The sequence below is a fragment of the Muntiacus reevesi genome, chromosome 10, assembly GCF_963930625.1.
Source record: "Muntiacus reevesi chromosome 10, mMunRee1.1, whole genome shotgun sequence".
In the NCBI taxonomy this organism is placed as follows: Eukaryota; Metazoa; Chordata; class Mammalia; order Artiodactyla; family Cervidae; genus Muntiacus; species Muntiacus reevesi.
In genome coordinates this window covers 7798207-7819769 of record NC_089258.1, presented here as the reverse complement: position 1 = coordinate 7819769, position 21563 = coordinate 7798207, and the positions used below count along the sequence as shown (strand labels likewise).

Here is a 21563-nt window from a genome sequence, read left to right as displayed (position 1 = left end):
GTGGTCTGTGGCTGTCCTTGGCTTCTCAGCTTCCCTTTCCTTTGGTCCCTCGCACTTTCTCCATAGTCTCTCCATGGGCTCTGGGGAGCGGCAGCTTCAGGCCTATATCTTCTTTCACAGACCCAGTGCGGGGAGGGGGTGCAGTCTGCCCCCAGGTAAGCCCATGGCTCCAGGAAGGGCAGACACCAGTCCCCCATCAGGGGAATGAGCTTGGCCCTGCTACTTTGGCATGTGGTCCTAGGCAGGTCACCCTTGCTGGGCTCAGCCTCCTCATCCTTAAACTGGGCACAACAGGGACTTCTCCTGGCGGTCCAGTGGTTAGGATTCTACCCTTCCTCTGCAGGAGACACGGGTTCGATTCCCAGTTAGGGAACTAAATCGGAGAAAAGCCACGATGATGGTTTCGTCAAGTGCCCAGTGCAACAAGAGAAGAGGGTAGGTCACTCAGAAAGCCAAGGAGGTGCGTACACCATGCTTTCTGCACTCCCTGCTCCAGCTTGGTGTGGGGGTGAGGGAGTTTGAGCCCTGGGCTCCAATTTCAAGGCCTGCTCCAACCTGTTTCCTCGGGATTTTCTCTCCCGGAAGTAGGTAAGGAGGCTGGTGTGTACTAATGTGACCTTGGGGGAGGGGGGACACAAGAAGCTGGAACTGGAATGTCAGGGAAAGAGAAGGAGAAGCGTCTCGGAGGAACTCTGCTAGCGAGGGTGTGTGGGGTGGGGTGGGGGGAAAGTGTGTTATGGTGCAACCCATGGGTACCTCTGTCCCTGTGGGCCTCTGGACTTGCAGGTAGACATGGATGGGGTGGGAGGTGTGATGCTCTCTTTGTGTTGGTTGGGGTAGTGGGGTGGGGCTTGTGCGCATTTCTATACACTAGTCTGTGTGAGCAGGCTTTTGCCTCTGGCCCCAAGGTGCTGTTAAAGGCAAAATCTGCTCTGCTTTTAAAAGAGGAGGAAAAGCTCCCAGGAGGCAGGAACTCCGGATCCGTTCCTGCAAATGTGTGTGTGTGTGTGTGCTAAATTGCTTCAGTCATCTCCGAGTCTGTGTGACCTTATGGACTGTAGCTCACCAGGCTCCTCTGTCCGTGGGATTCTCCAGGCAAGAATACTGGAGTGGGTTGTCATGCCCTCCTCCAGGAGATCTTCCTGACCCAGGGATCAAACCCAAGTCTCCTGTGGCTTCTGCATTGCAGACAGATTCTTTACTGCTGAGACACTGGGGAAGCCCCCTGTAAATGTTAAGTGGCTTTAAATAAAGCCTTCCCCTTTTGGGGGCTTCAGTTTCCCTGGTTCTGTCAGACTTCCTAAGCCTCTCTCTCTGTCATCACATTTAGTGAATTCTCAAAGGGTCATCCCTTCAGGTGGTGCTATCTGACAACCTCCTTTAAACCAAAACCCTTTTAGCTGAAGACCCTGTTTTCCTCTGCCCAGCTCCTAACTTTGGAGGAAAAGAGACAGATCCCAAAGCCTAGGGGTCTTTGCAGCAGGTTATATTTCAGCGAAATCCTGAGGCTGCTCAGTCCCTGACCTAGTAAGCCAGATTGGGCTGGTCTGAGCCCCTCCACTTCCACCCCAATAAATATGTATCTCATGGTGAGGGGATTCCTCAACTTCCAGTCCTTTCTTTGTGAGTCACAAATTAAAATCTAGGTGAGCGATAAAGATAAAGGGGAGGGGAAGCCTGGGGCAGGTGAGTCACCCCCATCTTGCTCAGGGAAGGCCATCCTGCCCATCCCTCTGCTGCAGACAGAAGGCGGCATCTTGGGCTGCCCCGGGGAACTAAGGGGGACCAGGGTGTTCCAAACCCAGAGGGAGATTCACTTCCCTCTCCCACTTCAGTTTCTGGAAGAAGGATGGAGAGGATCATTTTTCTGGTTTGCCAGAGGCCCAGAGAGGTGTGGGAACTTGACCAGTGTCACACAGGGAGCTACAGAGAATCTTTGTATCCTGGCACCAGCCCTTGCGTCTGAGCTGGGCTTTCCTGGGGCCCAAGAGTCAGGTGATGAGAAATAAAAGAGTAGAAAGGCCAGAGCTCTGGATGTCTCCAGTAAGGTGGGGGGGAGGAGTGAAAAACCAGGCCCCCTCTGCTGTCCTGGGCTGCCTGCCAGCCTTGTCCCTTCCGTTCTGCCCAAGGCCGCAGAATGAAGCTGTTATCAGGCCCAGGGAAGCGGGGTCAAGGATAGGTGTAGCGGGTGGGAGCACATACACTCTGGTCTACCTCAGTTCAAGCCTACATCTCTGTTCCCCTGGCTGGGAGTCTCCTCCTTTCTCCCAGGCTAGAGCCCTGCGCAGGAGAGAGCTGGGGTCTCCTAGAGACTGACAAGGCCAAGGCTGGACACTGACTGAGGGATCATTGAGGGGCGCTGAGATGCAGCCCCTGTTCCACCTGACAACCAACTGCAGCATCCTGGCATTTCTCCAGTCTCCCTCTACCTCTACAACAAATGGGGTCTCCTAGGAGCCCAGCTCCCACTGCCCCAAGGTCTGGAGACCCTCAGGAAGTCCTTCCTGGAGTCTGACTGGAGAATCTCCTGCCACAGCTTGTCCCCTCCTCTGGCTCCTTCTCCTGTGACTCCGCCTATATGGCTGGCACTGGTGGCTTCCCCGTAATTAGCACTCAGACTGGGCTGGGATGAGGGGAAAGTATACTGGGGCTCATACACACCCATCACCTTTCTGGAACACCGAATGCAGAGCCTTCCACCACCTGTCCTCCCACCCCCACCCCTTTCACACCACAGACCTCTCAGAGAGCAGTTGTCCTGGGCCCCACCCAGGTTCACGTTCCTGTGTCCCCATTTCTGCCTGCCTTCAGCTTCTTGCCTACTGCCCTGCCCACTCCTCCTTCTAAATCCCAAATCCCACTCTCATCATGTTGGACCAGGTCACTGCATCTCCAGACTCCTCTACAGATCCCCACCTCCTATCCCTGCCTTCTAAACACCGAACCCAGCTCCACAGCCAAGCCCAGACGGGGACACATAGAGATATACATACAGACTCCCAGGGTCACCCGCATGTACACACAAACCTCCACGGGTACACACATACACAGAGCCCAGAACACACATGGATGGACATTATATGTATACAGGAGGAAACCTGACTCTGATTAAGGAGGGAGCTTCTGGAATCAAACCTTTCCTTCTACATTGACTGTATTACAGTTTTCAAGGCCTGAAACATCTGTAATCTTGTCCGATTCTTACAGAGGCCCTGAGTGTGTGTGTGTGTGTGTGAGTGTGTGTCAGAGGACTCCACTGAAACTTGCAGGTGACTGATGAGGACCCTGAAACTAAGGGGTGGGGGAAGGGAGCTGGCTGGGCCACCTGACTGATCAGTGGTCAAGTGAGGCTTGGGGCTGAGAGTCTGGGTCGGCGAGAGGGCTTGCCCCATCAGCCCTGCCCTGGGACTCTGGGCCCGTCCTCAGAACAGGCTCTAGCCCCTTTCCCATTCTTCCACCCCCTCTCTGTGACCGTCTGCTGTCCTCAAGGGGTGCTGAGGGCAACCCAGGGACAACAGAAAGGAAACTATGGGTCAAAATCTGTCTTGAGATAGATTTTCTCAAGTTCCAGCTGGACACCTGACCAGAGGTACCCCGGGGGGAGGGGGAGGGAGGTTTACATTTCATGGATTCTCCACCATCTCATCTGTCTGGAGATAGGGGGTGACTGTTGGCACAGGAGAAGGAACTGCCTGCCCGGCCCCCAGTCTAGGAATGCTCATAATTGGGTGATTCATCTTTGCTGTTCACTCCCCATTCCTGTCCAGAGCCAGCCCCCCACTCTCAAGACTCAGAAGCAGGGAGAGCATCCAGCAGGGGCCTAAAGACAGGGGCGCAGGGCTGAAGCATGGATAGACCTGTGGCTCCCTGCCCTCTTCCTGTCCCCTACACATCCCCGTGGGATGTATCCAGCTCAACACTTAACGGCTGAGTGAGGTCTTAGCAGGTGTTTGCGTGCGTGCTAAGTCGCTTCAGTAGTGTCTGACCCTTTGTGACCCCAGTGGACTATAGCCTGCCGATTCCTCTGTCCATGGGATTCTCCAGGCAGGAATACTAGAGTGGGTTGCCAGTTCCTTCTCCAGGGGATCTTCCCAACCCAGGGATGGAACCTGGGTCTTCCACTCTGCAGGTGGATTCTTTACCATCTGAATCATCAGGTGACTTCTCTCCAGATGTCAGTTTTGTCATTTGTGGAAGGGGAGATTATATACCCACCTCTGAGGGGGTTTTGCAAACTGGAGGGAGTACTTCCTATACTTGAAAAATGTCTGTATGTCTGTTTTGGTCTGCCCCTCCCTCACCCCACTCCAATGCAGGGGAAGAGGTTCAGGGGTTTAGGAAGGCTGTGGGAGAAGGTAGCGTGATTTATTTTCTATGTTTACACTCTTCTCTGCTTGCTGACAGCAAGGCCCATGTCTCCTCTGTTGGTTCAAGCTGCTCCCTTTCAGGCAAAAGAGTTTGGGGGCCAGGAAATGAAGGGCGTGCCGGCCCTCCCCCTTACAGGGCCCTAGCCAGCCCCTCTGGTCCAACAGGCTGGGACTTGAGTCTTTAGCCCTTCCCTTGCCTGGGAACCCACTCCCCCAGCTCTGACCTCAAGGAGTCACAACCTCCCACAGGGTGGATCGGAGGCCCCTTCCTGGGCTCAGCCTTCCCGCCCAGGTGAGACACAGACCTTGCTCAAGATGCCTTGGGGGTAGGTGGGGCCTCCTCATGTGCCTTGTCCGGGAGCTCCCTGGCAGGTGGGCTGGCTTGCAGCCCGTACTCAGCCTGGCTTTCCTTCCAGAAGAGCAGGAGGGAGCCCAGAGGGCCTGGGTAAGCTGCATGACTCAGGGTCAGGGCCTGCCTCACCAAGCTCAGGCTCTTCCTGAAGAGCTCCAAGAGCCGAGCTCCAGGAGCTCTTGGCTCCAGGGGGCGCCATTCACAGGCTACAGTGAGAATGAGCCCCCCACTACCCCCATAGCCTGCATCCAGTTGTGCAATGAGGTCTGCTTCTGCCCCTCAAACTCAAGGCCAGCCAGTCTGGGCCTTTTGGACAAGCATCCTCAGGCCCTGACCCACTTTATCCCCAGAGGACCCAAGGAGGGCTGACAGGAATTAGGGGCCCTTGGAAGGCGTTGCATCCTTCTCCCTCCTCCGGGCAGGGTCCTCTCAGGAAGAAGACGTCTTCCACTAAGAACCTTGAAGGCCTGCCCATACTTTCTCAGCTCCAACTCTAACCCATCCCCGTGTGCATGCTGTGTACACGTGTGTGGACCCGTGTGTAAAAACTAGTTATAGACAGCAACAAGTTTGGTGGGAGTATATGGGGTCATGATTCTGAAGGCTGGGCTTTTTAAAGATTTATTACTTATTTATTTATGGCTATTCCGGGTCCTTGTTGCTGCCTATGGGCTTCCTCTAGTTGCGGTAAGCAGGGGCTCCTCTTCGTTGCCAAGCACAGTCTATAAAGCACAGGCTCAGCAGCTGTGGTGCACGGACTCAGTTGCTCCAGGGCATGTGGGACCTTCCTGGACCAGGAATCGAACCCTTGTCCCCTGCACTGGCAGTTGGATTCTTAACCACTAGACCACCAGAGACTCTGATTCGAGACCAGGGGGCACTGGGATCCAGGTCCTGTTCCACATGCCCAGCCGTGTGCCTCAGCATGGAGCCACACCCACGAGGGGCGAAGGGGTCTCAAACGTGCTCTAGGATGAGCTGCAGGCCCAGAGTTACAGGTGAGCACAAACACACATGTGTGAGTGCACATGTGTAAACAGATACTACTTACAAGAGACACAAATCTACAGTTATATGTGCAACCTGCTCCCTCAGGGTGGAGCACCGTGAACACCTATGTGAACGGACAGCAAACATATGTGTGTGTGTGGGGGCAGTGCTCCACCTGCCAACACTTGTGTGTATGGGGGGAAGGTACTTTATCTGCAAACACAAGTTTGTGTATGAGGGGAGGGCAGTGCTCCGCCTGCAAACACATGTGTATATGGGGAGCGGAAGGTGCTCTGCCCACTGAGAGCAGAGCTGCCCCCTGTTTTCCTCCACTGCTTTGGTTTCTCGGCTGGGCTTGGCTGCTGGCAGGCCTGGGATCAGGCAGGGGTGAGGATAGGGTGCTGTGACCCGGGATTCCCTACTTTCTCTCAGCGTTGAGGAGCCCCTTTGCCAGTTCCTGCCCTGCGCAGCTCCCCCTGGGGCAGCGAGGGGCTGAGAAACACACCAGGGAGTGGGAGAAGAGAGGGCGGCCCAGTGTGGGGGGGAGGTGTTCCCCTCTTTCCACACTCTGGGTTCTGCCACTAGGACTCTGGGGTTTTGTCTTGAGTCATGGATGGGCAGCGGGGCCGCGGGCAGGCACTGGGTGATGGCTCCCTGAATCACCATGGGGCCTCCCAGCCCTTGAGGTTCAGGGGGCGGGGTGCTTCTTTCTGGGCCATGGGCCCTGGGAGACCTCCCGTGTGGGGGTTACATATCTGTGTGAGCCTATGGCCAGGCTCTCATGGGAATGCCATCCCAGGAGTGCATGAAGAAACCTCAGGGTCTATAGGCGAATATGACTGCCAGCCCCAGGGTATAGTGAGTGAGCACGCCTGCACTGCACGTGTGACTCTATGTGTGTTGCTAAACCCCATCTCTTTGGGCATGAGTCACCTCTGGGGCCCTCATTTCTGACAGCCGCTGCTCAAAGGACAAGTCCCCAGGGTCCTCAGCCCACCTGGATTAAGTCCCTTCAGGAAATAAGGTCTCCCCGGCAAAGCTGCCTTAGAGACCAGGGTGAGGGCATATTTGCTGGCAGTCCTGTGGGAGTCAGGTCCAGGCGACCAGACCTCAGCTCAGCAGCTATTAGATGTGGCACAGAGAGCAAGACTGACCCATGACTCCCCACCTCTGATTGGTCTGACATCCCCACAGCTCAGACAGCTTCATCTCTTAAAGGAACAGACTTGCCCCTGGCTAGGGATCAGCCTGGGTGGGAGAGTAGAGGGTTAAAAAACCAGCTGGAACTCAACCTGCTGGCAAGTATATGGCTGGCAGCATGTCAGGACAACTGCAACTCAGGCCCTGGACCCGTGTGCAATGAGCACACAGGTACACGTGTAACAAGCGCTGTTAACCCAGCCGTGTTCCACTGCCACGAGCACAGCCATGATGCCCCAACAGCATGATCAAGCGGATAGATGTCATGTGTGGACACAGCTAGGAACAGAGCCATCAAGACATGCAACATGTGACATGTACTAACCAGACAAGAAGCAAGGCCTCTGAGCTCTGGCTGGAACTCAGCCCATGTGTTCTGCGAGTCCACCTGGGTCTGGACTGTGCCCACCTGGGTCTCTTCTCCCTTGGGCCCCACCCCCACCCCCCAGTCTTCTCCCTCCAGGCCCCTAACTGAAGACAGGAGCGGTTTGTGATTTAGTGTTTAGTTGCTGGACTGTTTGCAACCCCATGGACCGTAGCCTGCCAGGCTCCTCTGTCTATGGGATTCTCCAGGCAAGAATACTGGAGTGGGTTGCCATGCCCTCCTCCAGGGAATCTTCCCAACCCATGAATCGAACCCAGGTCTCCCGCACTGCAGGGGAATTCTTTATGGTCTGAACCACCAGAGAGGCCCATGAGCTGGGGCCAGTTCCTTTCCTGACCCGGTGGGAGTCTGCTGTCACTCCCCGCGTGGTGGGGATGGCAGCGAGGCTCGCTGTGAGTGGGCGAAGGAGGTCTCTTCCGAAGCTCCTTCCTCCCCTATGGCCCTGGTCCTGTACGCGCCTTCATCCCCGCATCGGCTCTCTGCCTCCATCATCCCGCAGTTCTCTTGGGGACAATCCTAGCCCGAAGGGCTCCTCACCCCACCCCGCACCTCTGCCTTCCTCATCAGCCTCCCCCACAACCCAGCAGCCCCTTCAACCTCCCGGGGCGAGCCGTGGGGGCGGCCGCCCACCTTGAGGCCGGCGCGGACGGGGCGGGCGGGGTTGCGGGCGGGCTGGCGGGCGGGGCACGTGCCTCCGGCTCTATAAAAGGGCGCCACCCGGCGCTGGCGGCCACTCTGCTGCCGCAGCCGTCCTTTCGCCTGCCCGCCCGCCCGAAGCGCCGTCGCCTGCCCCCGCCATGGGTCGACAGAAGGAGCTGGTGAACCGCTGCGGGGAGATGCTGCACATCCGCTACCGGCTGTTCCGCCAGGCGCTGGCTGAGTGCCTGGGGACCCTCATCCTCGTGGTGAGTGGAGGGACACGCAGAAGCCTCTTGCCAGCCCCAGCACCCCAGTCCCACTGTTCACTGAGGGGCTGTGTTTAAGACAGCCTCGACTCCTCTCTCAACTCTGACCACCCCCAGCCCCCCACACTGACACCCTCCAGGGTCCTCTTTGCTCTAACCCCCTCTGCGACAGCTCTGACTCTTGCCAGAAGGACAGCTGTTACACCCCAATGACAGCTCTGAGCTTCACCCTGTCACCAGTGGGCCAGCCCAGAGGCTGGGGGCGTTGGTCACCTTTGCAGACTGGGACCTCCAGCCCTGGCTGGCTGCCACAGATTCCTGGAGCCCCAGCCCTGGCAGGGGAGGGTGGTGGGGGGGCAGTGGCAAATGGGCCCCTATTGAGTTATTTGGGTCCTGGGTGCCTGGCCCCTAATGAATAATTAAGCCTCAGAAAGTCCAAAAGTTCCCCTGATGTGAGGACAGTGCTTTGGTGGGGAGCGGGGGGAGAGGCAGAGGGCGGAGGCCATGCAACACACAGCAAGGAAGGAAGGAAGGAGGATCCTGAAGATACGAGGCTGTGGAAGGCAGCTTTGCCCCAGGCACAAGGGACGTAAAGTCACTAACATCTGTCCCTGAGTGCTGGGCGACTCCCGGACAGTTACCCAGACAGATGTGGTCAGCTTCCGGGCACAAGCGCACTGGCGTGCATGGGTCTCCAGGATCTGAGTTACTCGCCGGGTTCCTTCGCAGTGCCAGTGACTCTGTGGTCATGCCAGTTTCCGTCCGGGTTGCTTCTGGGTGCCTCTGTTTGTACTTCTTGGACCTGGCAGACCGATCAGTTTTGGGCTCCGTTTCCTGTCCCAGTTAATCTCGGATTTTCAGCCATGCTTGTGGTTACACCTGTTTCCCTCTTGGTTACTTCTGGGTTCAGCTGCTCCATTGCAGGGGGTAGGGTCCTCTGTGCCCCAATTCCAGCCTTAGGTAAGGTAGTCCAGCCAGTCCCCCGGGGACTAGTGAGATTAATTCGGGGCAAGGAGAGCCGGGAGGCTCCCTACCATGGGTGGTGGTGGAGCAGGTTCTATGGTGAGAGGAGAGCTGGGACTCACTGCTGGCTTCTGGGACCAGGAAACGGGGAAGCCAGGTGGGGCTGTTTATCCACAACCTCCCCAAGGCTAGTGGTCCTTCCGGTCATCCGTATCTCTTCTCTCCCAGGCAGGGACTAGGACAGGTGCTTATCATCACCCTGCCCAGAGCCTTGTGTCCCCTCTCCCCATCTGACTGACAGTCCAGTCCCCTGTTGGAGAGCAGCCAGGACAGGGGACATTGTCTTCCCTTCACAGAGGGGCCTCCCTAACTCCTCCTTAAGTCTCAGCTTGCCTTCCCCCAAAGGAGCAGTCGGGCCTCCCGCTGAGCCCCAGGATCACTTGGCTTACCCCTGACCACAGAAGGAGGGTGTTATGTTTGTGAAGGCTTTCAGGCTCAGGTGGTTGAGAGGCATTGGGTATCAGTGCCCGAAGAGGAGGGGCCAGGGCCGGGAAGACTCCCGAGTGGTGGGTGAGGGCTTGCCGGCACCCCTCTGGCGGTTGGGGACCTATAGCCTACAGTGTCAGAATCAGGGCTGGCTTTAAGGCTGGGGAAGCCCCTTTCTCTGGGGCACCTAGTAAGGTGAGGAGAGGGAGAAGGAGGCAGGAGGAAGAGGAAGATTAGTCTCAAGGTGGTGGAACTGGCTCTGACAGCTTCTCCCTCCAAGGCCTCTTGGGATGGAGCCAGGTTTGTGCCTTGGGTAGGCAAGGAGCTGAGGCCAAGGCCTGCCAAGCTGGGCAGGGTGCCCCAGACCCTCGCATGCCTGTTTCAGCACACACACAGATACTCCTAATCTCTGACCTTTGCTCTCACCTGCCTGCATACCTTTGCCCTGTTGCTGCCTGAGGTTTCCTATCTCTTGGTCCTCCTGAAGGGTGATAACCAGAATTCATAACCACCTCGTGCAACAGGACACTGAGCCATCAGAATGAACAAGGGCCCTGAGCATAGGTCTTGTAAAATTTCTGCTGAGTAGGGCTCAGAATTTAGTTACGGGGAGATGGGAAAGGAGAGCTGGGGCAGGGCTGGAGCAGCTTTGGGGGGCACCCTGGGAGCTCAGAGTAATAGCTCTTTACAGCTAGTGCAGGAGCATTCTGGGGGCTTCCCGGTGACTTAGCAGTAAAGAATCTGCCTGCCAATGCAGGAGTGGCTGGAGACACGGGTTCGATCCCTGGATCGAGAAGATGCCCTGGAGGAGGGCATGGCAACCCACTCCAGTATTCTTACCTGAAGAATCCCATGGACGGGGAACCTGGCGGGCTATGGTCCATGGGGTCGCAAAGAGTTGGACACGACTGAGTGACTTAGCAAGCACACACAGGAGTGTTTTTACATCTGAACAAGGGGAACTGACATACAGCACGCTCTGTACTTGAAGGACATCGGGGACTTTAGCTTCTTGAATCCCCCCATTTCTGGCAGAAAGTTTAGAACCAATCTCCCCACTTCCACTGGTCTGAGGGTCCCAGACTGGCTAGTGAGAGGACACAGAGACCTCTGTCTTTAGGACCTCCAAATCTGAGTGGGGAACCTGGGCCCCTGAGGGTAGGGAGGTCAAGGTGAGGGGAGACAGGAGGCTCTGGGTCAGGGACATGTCAGGGAAGCTGAGGGTTCCGAGAGGGAGGCCAGGGGCTCTGACACCCCAGATTAAGGAGAAGTGGGTTCAGCCTAACTTCTGGCCTCTGCCCTTTCTCCATGCGCTCTCCCTGTCAGCTCTTCTTTGGGGCAGAGAGAAAGGCAGCTGTAGGTGGGGATGAGTGAGAACCTTCCCACCCCTAGGACCAGGACTGAAAGGCTAGGGGAGGAACTGCTCAGGTGAGAGTGTCCCCTTCCCCTGGCTCTCATTGAGAATCAAGACAAATCAATGGAGATGGTGCCGCTACCTTTTGGGCTCACAGTTGCAAACTCTGCTTCCAGTCCCTTCCACAGGACCCTGTTAGAGTGGAGTTGGGACCCCGGGGCTGGGAGGGCCTGTCTTATGACTGCAGCAGGAGGGGAGGGGTTTGATTCCAGGAAAGGGCTTCTGTCTCTGCAGGAAGGCAGGGGGAGGTGGCTGGCTTCACCTTTCCTCTGGAGTGAGAGTCACTGGTCCTCATTCTCCCCGCTTTGCTATGTTTCCCGACACAGATGTTTGGCTGTGGCTCTGTGGCCCAGGTCGTGCTCAGCCGGGGCACCCACGGTGGTTTCCTCACCATCAACCTGGCCTTTGGCTTCGCCGTCACCCTAGGCGTCCTTATTGCTGGCCAGGTCTCTGGTAAGGCCTTGTCCCCACTCTCAGCCATCAGCCTTCCAGCAACCCCACATGGTGTCCCACTGGGGAATGGGGTGGGGGCGGGAGGGTCCTTCACAGGGCAGGGCATAGCCATGCCCTAGCTTTGGGCCCTTGAAAGAGAAGAGTGACGAAGGACAACTTCTTCTCTCACCTTGGAGAGACAAGCAGATTCTATTGGTCTATTGCATAGTCCAACCCACCATTCTGTGCAATAAGCCCTTCTCTGCATCCCTGTTCACCAGAGCCGAAGAGGGGGAGTGTGGGAGGGGGAGACCCTGGCTCCCCACTGTGGCAGGCGGGGGGCTAATAGGTCCCATCTCCCTCTGCGCAGGGGCCCACCTGAACCCTGCCGTGACCTTTGCGATGTGCTTCCTGGCGCGCGAGCCCTGGATCAAGCTGCCTGTGTACACCTTGGCTCAGACTCTGGGAGCCTTCCTGGGCGCTGGCATTATCTTCGGGTTGTATTACGGTGAGCATCCCCACCCTGCTTTCCTCCACGACCTCCTCCCTCTACTTAGGACTGATCTACTGGCACCAGGCCTTTCCATGATGAATACCAGGGAGCTGCCCAGGCCCCAGGCTTATGACTCATTCACGCACGGGCCCCAGGTGGGGGCCACGAGAGGAAAGAAATGAGCTGGGCAACGGTGGAGTCAAGCCCTCCACCCTCCATCTTCCCACCCCGTCTCCAGAGTGATAAAGCAGTGATTACTGTCACCTGAGACCCCTGGGAGGGTGAGCACAGCTTGACGGGGAAGACGGGACTCAGGCCTCTCCCTCACGCATGCTGTATCTAAACTCACCAGATGCGATCTGGGCCTTCGCCGACAACCAGCTTTTTGTTTCGGGCCCCAATGGCACAGCTGGCATCTTTGCCACCTACCCCTCTGGACACTTGGACATGGTCAATGGCTTCTTCGACCAGGTACGGACTGGGAACGGGTGAGGGGCTTGGGTTGCTCGTGGGCTGGCTGGGGGACAGGACTCCTTGTCTAGAGCAGACTCCTAGGACTCTGCTAGTTTAGCCAGCAGAAATCGTAGCACCACTGCCCTGAGGAGCAGAACCCTGGAGATGCCAAGACTGTTGGAGGAAGCCAGAGGGTGGAAGGTGGGGGCTGTCCTCACGCTGTTGTCCCCACTGCCCAGTTCATTGGCACGGCCTCCCTCATCGTGTGTGTGCTGGCCATTGTGGACCCCTACAACAATCCTGTCCCCCGAGGCCTGGAGGCCTTCACCGTGGGCCTGGTGGTCTTGGTCATCGGCACCTCCATGGGCTTCAACTCTGGCTACGCCGTCAACCCCGCCCGGGACTTCGGCCCCCGCCTTTTCACCGCCATCGCCGGCTGGGGCTCGGAAGTCTTCACGTGAGTGCGGTCCCCACCCGCGTGCCCCAGCCCGTCCCCCGCTTTGGCCTGCCTCACCCACCCCTGACCTCATCTGTCTGCCCACAGGACGGGCCGCCACTGGTGGTGGGTGCCCATTGTCTCTCCGCTCCTGGGTTCCATCGCGGGTGTCTTCGTGTACCAGCTCATGATCGGCTGCCACCTGGAGCCGCCCCCACCCTCCACTGACGAGGAGAATGTGAAGTTGTCCCACGTGAAGCACAAGGAGCAGATGTGAACGGGCGGGGGCACCCCCCTCATCCTCTCATGAGCGTCCATTGACTGTGCAGGGGCTGCTCCCCAGAAGCCCTCTTCATGACTCCCCTCCTGGGCTAGGAAGCTTCTTGGCCACCACCTCCCACTAGACAGCCCCCTTCAGGCTTTTCCATCCTGAAGGAAATAGGACCCAGTAGGACCCTCAGCCTGTAAGCTGTGGTGGCACAGGGAGCCCGGCCGATCCAGCCCTTCATCTCCCAGAGGGAGACAGTAGGTAGTCGGTGTGTGAGTGTGTGTGCAGGTGCGTGTGCGTGGTTTTCCAGATATTCAGGGCAAAGGACCGAGTGGAAAAGATTCTGTCGGTGGGGTTGGGGTGGGGGTCCAGAGGAAGAGAGGGGAAGGTGCGGTGTCTGTCTGTGAATGAGAAAAGCATGTTTCAGGGCCTCCATGTGGAGGGGGGTCCAGGTACAGGCATTTCTCAGTATGTGCGTGTCTGCCCTTCTATGCAGGGGGCTGTTATAGGCTTCAGTAGGGTGGGAATATAAGTAGGGCTAGGAGGAGGGGGCCACAGCCCAGTTGTGGAGCTCTGTCTATGCATAAATAAGGAGCAGCAGAGTGATGTGTTCATGTCACAATGGAGGCATGAGGGGACCGGGGCGGGGGTGAAGTCCGGGTCATAATTTCACGTTTGCTCTTAAAAATATATATTAATATATGTGTATTAATACATATGTAGTAGATGTTACAGTTTTAGGGATGGGGATTGGGAGATCCCAGGGTCTGCCCTCCTTTAATCCTCCACTCAACACATGTATTTTTGCCTTTTATAAAAAAACAATAAAATGTATGTCAATTGTGTAAATAGCTCTCCGCCTGCTCTGCTGTTTTTCTGGTGCCGAAGAGCTTCAGTGAGTCTGGCCGCAGATAACAGGGCACCCTGAGGGTTGTGCTCGAACCTGTCCTGGGGACAGAGGTCAGTCGCACGGGTCAGAGAGTCCTTCATCTCAGCTTGAACTTGGTGGTCCCACACCTTCCTCCAAGCTTCCATCCTCCTGGGAACCCCCAGCTGGTGAATCACGTCTCCTTCCCGAGCCCTGCGCCCACCCACTACCCCGGGAAGGCAGACTGAAGCCTGGCTGGGGGGAGGAACTTCCTCCCAAAGGAGAGGACTGCTCTCCAGGAAGTAGTGAGCTCCCTGTAGCTGGAAGAGACCAATCATACTGGGAACCTACTGTTGCCTTTGACACCTCGCAGTTGTTTGGGCTTCATCACCTACAACCAGACCTTGGCCACAGCCCCTTCAGCATCTGGTTTACCTGATTCCAGTCTGGATAAGTCAGTCCATACAGCTGCCAGAGGGATCTTTCTGAAAGCCCTGCTGGAAGTGGGCCTCATTCCATGGCTCTCCCCGCCACCTGGAAACAATTGAAATCTCTCCATCCTGCATTCAGGCCCCCCCCCAGGACCCGGCCTTGGTCCCCACCCCTCCCCTCACAATGCTCCATCCACTCAGGACTATTCTGTGCACCCCTGTGTCTTCCTATCTCACTGACCAGTCACTAAAGCCCTCCTGATCTGCTCCAAGACCTCCTCCAGGAAGTTATCCCTGCCCTTACCCACTCCTCCATCTCTACAGTCAGCTGTCTGAACCCAGAGACCACAGCTGCACTCATTCCTCCTGCTGGCTTCAGTTCTTCAGTTTGAGGCACCCCCATGTCCTGTAAGGCAGGGGTTGAACTGACTATGACACCCTGACTTTGCCTAGAGAGGCAAAGGACTCGCCACATTTGGGCCTGGGAGGTTCTGTTGGGAGATCCTGTGCCCCTTCTCACCTCCTCTTCCTCCCTTACTGTGTGCGTGCGTGCATGCTAAGTCGCTTCAGCCTTGTCCAACTCTTTGAGACCCTCTGGGCTGTAACTGGCCAGGCTCCTCTGTCCATGGGATTCTCCAGGCAAGAATACTGGAGTGGGTTGCCATTCCCTTCTCCAGAGGACCTTCCTGACCCAGGGGATGAACCCTGGTCTCTTGCCAGCAGTTTCTTTACCAGCTGAGCCACAAGGGAAGCCCTTGAGCTGCAGGGAAGTCCTCACATTTCACTGGGAATAAAAAGGGAAGGCAACCCCAACCTGAGCTCTCCTGCCAAGTTAACTGCACGGAGAGCCAGAGGATCCCTCGGTCTGGAGGAGAACTGTGGATTTTAAATAAGCCAACTCTTGCTTGCCAGCTCCTTCACAGATGAGGAGAACATGGCTCAGAGAGAGTGAGTGGCAAATGCATGGTCACACAGCCTGGACCCTGGGCTGGTAGGGGTGGGAGAAGGCAGTTCGGGTCTTAAGTCTCCACCCACTCATTGTCCCCAACTCCCAAGAGGCGTGTCTGGAATGTTGAAGGGATCTGAGCCAGAGGGAGTGTCCCTTCTCAAGCCCCAGGGGAGGAAGGGCAGGAGGAGAATGAGGGCTACAGAGATTTATTCCAGCCACACAGGTACCCCCCACCCTGCTGTCCCCCAAGGCCTGCCCCATGTCCTTTGTCCTCGCTTCCTCTCAAAATCTGTAGTTGACCCTGACCAGTCAGCCCAGGGGGTGTTGGGAGGCCTTCTGGCCCAGTGGTAAGCAAGTAGTCAGACCCGGCTTCCTGTTCAGACCCAGCCTGGCCTGTTTCTAGCTGTGTGGTACTGGGGTGGTCATCTTCTTTCCCTGAATCTCAGTTTCTTCATCTGTGAATTGGGAGACATTGAGAGGAGGAAGTATGGAAGATATTAGTCAGTAAATGTCACTTGGTGATTTTTTTTCTGCTGAACCGAGGGAGGGGGGGTTGGTGGTGGAGAGATACTGAAGGCTGTTTTTTAAAGGTCATTGAATTTAATATCCTCTTCCGCCTCCGATTCCATCCATGATTCTGAAGTTCTTGAGTGGTGGGGGGTGGTGAAGAAGAGCAGGGTTATGGCTTGCTGTGCCTTACTTTGAGGAGTCTTTGGGAGGACTTGAAGGGAGACATAAGAGGGAGGTCACCGCGGGCATAGAGGTCAGAGGATCATGCAGCCCAGGGAACACGCTGGATGGAAATTCCCGTCGAGTGAGAAGGGGGAAGGCCTGGCCGACCAGTGACAGGAGCCAGTAGCAGCTTGACCCCTGGGGGCAGGAGCGAGGTGGCCCGCCTCCCCCACTCCCTTCTAAGTTATGCCTCTCACCAGGAGTTCTGTCTGGTTCTAAAAAGAAATCTCTTTATTTCCTTCAGGAAAGTATCTCAATCCATTTTCCAGGGTGGACTTAGAGAATCAAGACCCTGGAACTCATCCCCTGTGCCTTCATCCTGAGCAAGCCCTCCCCACAGTACACTCTGGAGGAGCTCTCGGTTTGCGCTGACACCAGCCTCCCTGAAACCTGAGCTTGGCTTCCGCTTTCTTGCGTGCCATCTCTGTGTGCGCCTCTCAGTGTTGCTGGGAGTGCCTGTCCTTCTCCCAGTCTGTCTGGTTATGGCTCTGGGTCTGGGCCCCTGGCTGGCCGTGTCTCTGTCTCTTTCTGTGTTTCTGTCCCTGTCTGATGCTTCTGTCTGGGTCATTCTATGTGTACTTCTAAGTGAATATCTCGTGTACTCAAGTACTTAAGAGAGTCTGAGTGTCTCTCCTGCCAGCCTAGTTCCCAGGGCATTCCTCCTCCTTAATTCCTGGTAATGAGCTCCCTCCTTCTTGCTAACTCTTTCCCCTTGATTTTGTTTGTCTAAAGATCTGGGTGGGGCCCCCCCAAGGCTTGGGGAAGCTTGGGTGAGGTAGAGTTGGGTGGAGTGGTAAGGGGAGAGGAGGGACTACTCCACCCTGTAGAAAGACCCCAGAGGCCAAAGACACCCTTGATCCCCCAAGGGAGGATCTGTGAAGGTACTGGCTTCCTCATTGGGAGGAGGGAGCTTGTGCTGAGGCGGTGACCCTGGGTTGTGGGCCTGGGAATCCTGGCAGTGTAATGGAAGGAGAGAAGGAGGAACTTTGGAGCTTGTTGATGAATTCTGTAAAGTTGTGGAGTACAAAATTTACATACAGAAATCTGTTCCTTTTCTATACATTAACAATGAACTATCAGAAAGAGAAATTAAGAAAACAATGTCATTTATCATCACATCAAAAAGAATAAGATATCCAGGGATAAATCTACCTAAGGAGGGAAAAGACCTGTACTTGGAAAACTATAAGACACTGATAAAAGAAATCAAAGATGACACAAACAGTTAGAAAGATATACTGTGTTCTTGGACTGGAAGAATTAATATTGTTACAATGGCCATACTACCTAAGGTAATCTACAGATCAAAGAAATCCCTATAAAATGCCAATGATATTTTTCACAGAATAAATAATCTTAAGCAAACAATCTTAAAATTTGTCTGGGAACACAAAAGACCCTGAATAGGTAAAATAATCTTAAGAAAGAAGGGCAAATCTGGAGGAATCATGCCCTCCTGACTTCAGACTAAACTACAAAGCTACAGTAATCAAAATAGTATGGTACTGGTATAAAAACTGACACATACATCAATGGAATAGAATAGAGAGCCCAGAAATAAACTCATGCACTTTCTGTCAATTAATCTATGACAAGGGAGACAAGAATATACAGTGGAGAAAAGATAGTCTCTTCAATAAGTGGTGCTGGGAAAGCTGGAGAGCTACAAGTGAACCAATGAAATTAGAACATTCTCCAACACTATACACAACAATAAACTAAAAATGGATTAAAGACCTAAATGTAAGACCAGAGACCATAAAACTCCTAAAGAAAAACAGGCAGACCACTCTTTGATGAATTTGGAGGGTATTGTGCCAAGTGAAATATCAGACAGAGAAAAGTACTGTATGGTATCACTTATACATGAAATCTAAAAACTGTAACAAACTAGTGAATATAACAAAAAGAAACAGACTCACAGATACAGAGAACAAATGTGTTTACCAGAGGGGAGAGGGAATGGGGGAAGGGTAATGTAGAGGCAGGGGATGAAGAGGTACAAACTGTCATGTATAAAATAAGCTATAATCGCTTCTCAGCCTTTTGGCTAAGATCAAGTGTAAAATAAGCTATAAAGATAAGTTGTACAATGAAACATGGACTCTACTGCCAGTTCAGTGGTTAGGATTCTGTGCTTCCATTGCAGGGGGCACAGGTTCAATTCCTAGTTGGGGAGCTAAGATCCCACATGACACACAGTGTGGCCAAAATCAAACCAAAAAAAAGCACCCCCCCCCCACACACACACATATCCACCGTTAAAAATTGGGAATTGAGTCTTCCCTGGTGGTCCAGTGGTTGAGAATCTGCCTGCCAGTGCCCGGGACACGCTGCTCCGGGAAGACCCTGTAAGCCGTGGAGCAACTGAGCCTGTGAGCCACAGTTACTGAGCTCATGTACTGCAACTACTGAAGCCCAGGCGTTCAGAGCCCACGCTTCACAATAAGCGAAGCCACCGAAATGCATGCTCACCACAAACAGAGAAAGCCTGCAAAGCAGCAAGGACCCAGCACAGCCAAAAATAAGTCAATAAATCTTCTTTAAAAATTGTGAGTTGTTTTTACTCAGGGAACTCAAACAAGGGCTCTGTGACAATCCAGAAGGGTGGGATGGAGAGGGAGAGAGAAGGGAGGGGACATGGGTGCACCTATGGCTGATTCTTGTTAATGTATGACAGAAAACCATAAAATTCTGTAAAGCAATTATCCTTCAATTAAAAAAAATAAATAACATGGCAAAAAAATTGTGAACTTTTTTTTATGTACTTGTAACATAATATTTTTTTCTTAAACAATAGTCTTTGTTTTTACATAAAATAAAGCAGTAAAAAATGAGGCAGTTCTTCAAAGGGTGACTTGGAGATAGGAAATCCATCCTGAGCATGAAACTGTTAGTATTAGTCACTCAGTCATGCCTGACTCTTTGCGACCCTATGGACTGTAGCCTGCCAGGTTCCTCGGTCCATGGGATTTCCCAGGCAAGAATACTGGAGTGGGCTGTCATTCCCTTCTCCATGCAACATATAATATTGTGCATCAACTATACTTCAATTAAAAATAAAGACTAAACTAAAAAAAAAATTTTTTTTTAAAATAAGAAAAGACACTGGAACTCTCAGACGGTTCACCTTGGAATACAGAGTAGAACATCTGAGTCCTAAGCAGGCAGAGGAGTGGGTGCTGCGGCCCAGCGGCTGGGGCGGCCTCCTCAGGCCCTCGGGGGCTCCTTGCCTGGGGCTCGGCCTTTGGTGCCAGGCTTATTTGAAGTAAGAAGGAGGATGGCAGCGGGGACAGAGACTCCGCCTGGTCTCCGCCATGCGGAGTGGCTGTCCCAGAGTGGCACCCACCTTGCATACAGGGGAAACTGAGGCCCGGAGTCTCCTTCAGGGTCACAGAGCAGTGCTGCAAAGCCTGGACTAGAACTCGGCTGACTGCCCCCAACCTGGCTCCCCTCAACCGCCTTCCCAGGCAGCACTTTGCAGCATCTCGGGGAGCAGGACTCCCAGTCCGAATCACCTGAGTTCCACAAACCAGCCCTTCCCAGACCTGGGCCCTTGGGCACGGGGTTTCCATTTCCTCCAGATCCCCTCTCCACCTGCTCTGTGCCTCTGGGAGGCTAATGTGTGTGGGTGGCCTCCCCTGGGCCCTCTCGCCCTCTGGTGTCCAGGTGGGTTTGGTCAGTGGGGGGCATGGTCTGGAAATCAGAAGGCAGTGTGTGGTGAGGGTGAGGGAGAAAGGTGCTCCTGCCTCTTCCAGGGGAGGAAAGCTTTCACTGCATCCAATAACCCTGCTCTCGCCTCTTGTCCCCTCTGACTGAGGGGCGAGGGGCTGCCTACTGCTAGTGCCCAGGCCACCCCCTGCCCCGCCTCCGTGAATAGTCCCTTCACGAGTTCTCCTCAGTGAAGCCCTCCTGGATATACCATTTCTGCTGGTTTCCTGACAGATTCCACATCTCTGCTCTTTAGTTTCTTCATCTGTAAAATGGGCGTAGTAATCGACATGCCTTATTAAGTTGCACAAGGTGAGGACTGAGTGAGTTAACACATGTATGGAGCAGTGCCAGTGTAGCAGCAAGTGCTGTAGAATATAGAATAATAATAGTACTATTACTATCATGCTTCTTGGCAGGAAAACTATGACAAACCTAGACAGTGTATTAAAAAGCAAAGACATTACTTTGCCAACAAAAAGTCCATAGAGTCAAAGCTATGGTTTTTCCAGTAGTCATGTATGGATGTGAGATTTGGACAATAAAGAAGGCAGAGTGCCGAAGAATGGATGCTTTCGAACTGTGGTGTTGGAGAAGACTCTTGAGAGTACCTTGGACAGTAAAGAGATCAAACCAATCAATCTTAAGGGCAATCAACCCTGAATACTCATGGGAAGGGCTGATGCTGAAGCTCAAGCTCCAATACTTTGGCTACCTGATGCGAAGAGCTGACTCATTGGAAAAGAACCTGTTGCTGGGAAAGACTGGGGTCAGGAGGAGAAGGGGACGACAGAGGATGAGATGGCTGGATGACTTCACCAACTCAAAGGACATGAACTTGGGCAAACACCGGGAGATGGTGAGGGACAGGGAAGCCTGGCATGCTGCAATGGGGTCCCAAAGAGTCGGGCACGATTTGGTGATTGAACAATAGTAACAACTGTCACGCCTCCTTCCTTGCGAGCTCCAGTGCACTGTGGGGAGGGAGAGTGTGAAGCCAGACTTGGAGAGAGATGCCTGACCATCCAAGACTGTCTCCTCCAGCTCCAGGCTACTTGGTGCTCCCGTGGGGCCTTGGTCAGCCTGGTTGTTTAGCCTCAGGCCCTCCAACTCAAGAGGAGCCAACTTTCCCTAGGAAGACTGGGACCAGGGGAGAGGAAACCACAGACCCTTTGCCATCCTGGCACTTCTCCAGAAAGCTCAGGCTCCTGAGAAAAGGTGAGGTAGACACCCCACATTTTGTGGGACTCTGGGGATCCAGTAGAGGTTGAGAATGGTTGATGTGATGCATTAGGGGTTTAGAAAGAGAGAGTTAATTTCAGGGAAGTTGAAAACAGAAGCAAAAAGCCTGGTCTGCATGTTTCCAAATCTGGTCTATTTGCTAGCCAGGAAGCCCTTCCTCAGGGCTCACTGCCTTCCTGCTTCAGATCCCAGGACAATTACCATGACACTGGGGGATCTTCTCCAGCTCTCATCAATGCACTGGGAGTTCCAGCAGCTTTGGGAGGAAGAAAAGGGTCTCTGTGCCCCCTGCCAACTCTGCATATGGCCAAAGGAGAGGAGGCCTGAGGGTCACGGATGTCTTATGGATCAGCTTGAGTTTGCCAGTGAGGTGAGCTTATCAAGGGATTGAAGACTGGCAAACCTGACACCTGCCTGGACCCTTGGTCACACCTTCAGGTCAGACACAATGTGGTGTAGAGAAGGGGTGTGTGTCACTCATCTCTG

General features: G+C 54.4%; 1 protein-coding gene and 1 pseudogene across 1 annotated transcript; both read left to right on the top strand.

Annotated features, from left to right (window-relative positions):
- The first annotated feature begins 8046 nt into the window (after window positions 1-8046).
- AQP3 (aquaporin 3 (Gill blood group)) lies at window positions 8047-13983 on the top strand. Its single transcript, XM_065946769.1, has 6 exons — window positions 8047-8199; window positions 11389-11515; window positions 11865-12002; window positions 12340-12458; window positions 12680-12897; window positions 12985-13983. The coding sequence occupies exons 1-6, from the start codon at window positions 8092-8094 to the stop codon at window positions 13151-13153; spliced, it is 879 nt and encodes a 292-aa protein (XP_065802841.1). The 5' UTR covers window positions 8047-8091; the 3' UTR covers window positions 13154-13983.
- A 4171-nt stretch (window positions 13984-18154) lies between these two features.
- On the top strand, window positions 18155-18293 carry LOC136143952 (U2 spliceosomal RNA; annotated as a pseudogene).
- Window positions 18294-21563: the final 3270 nt, after the last annotated feature.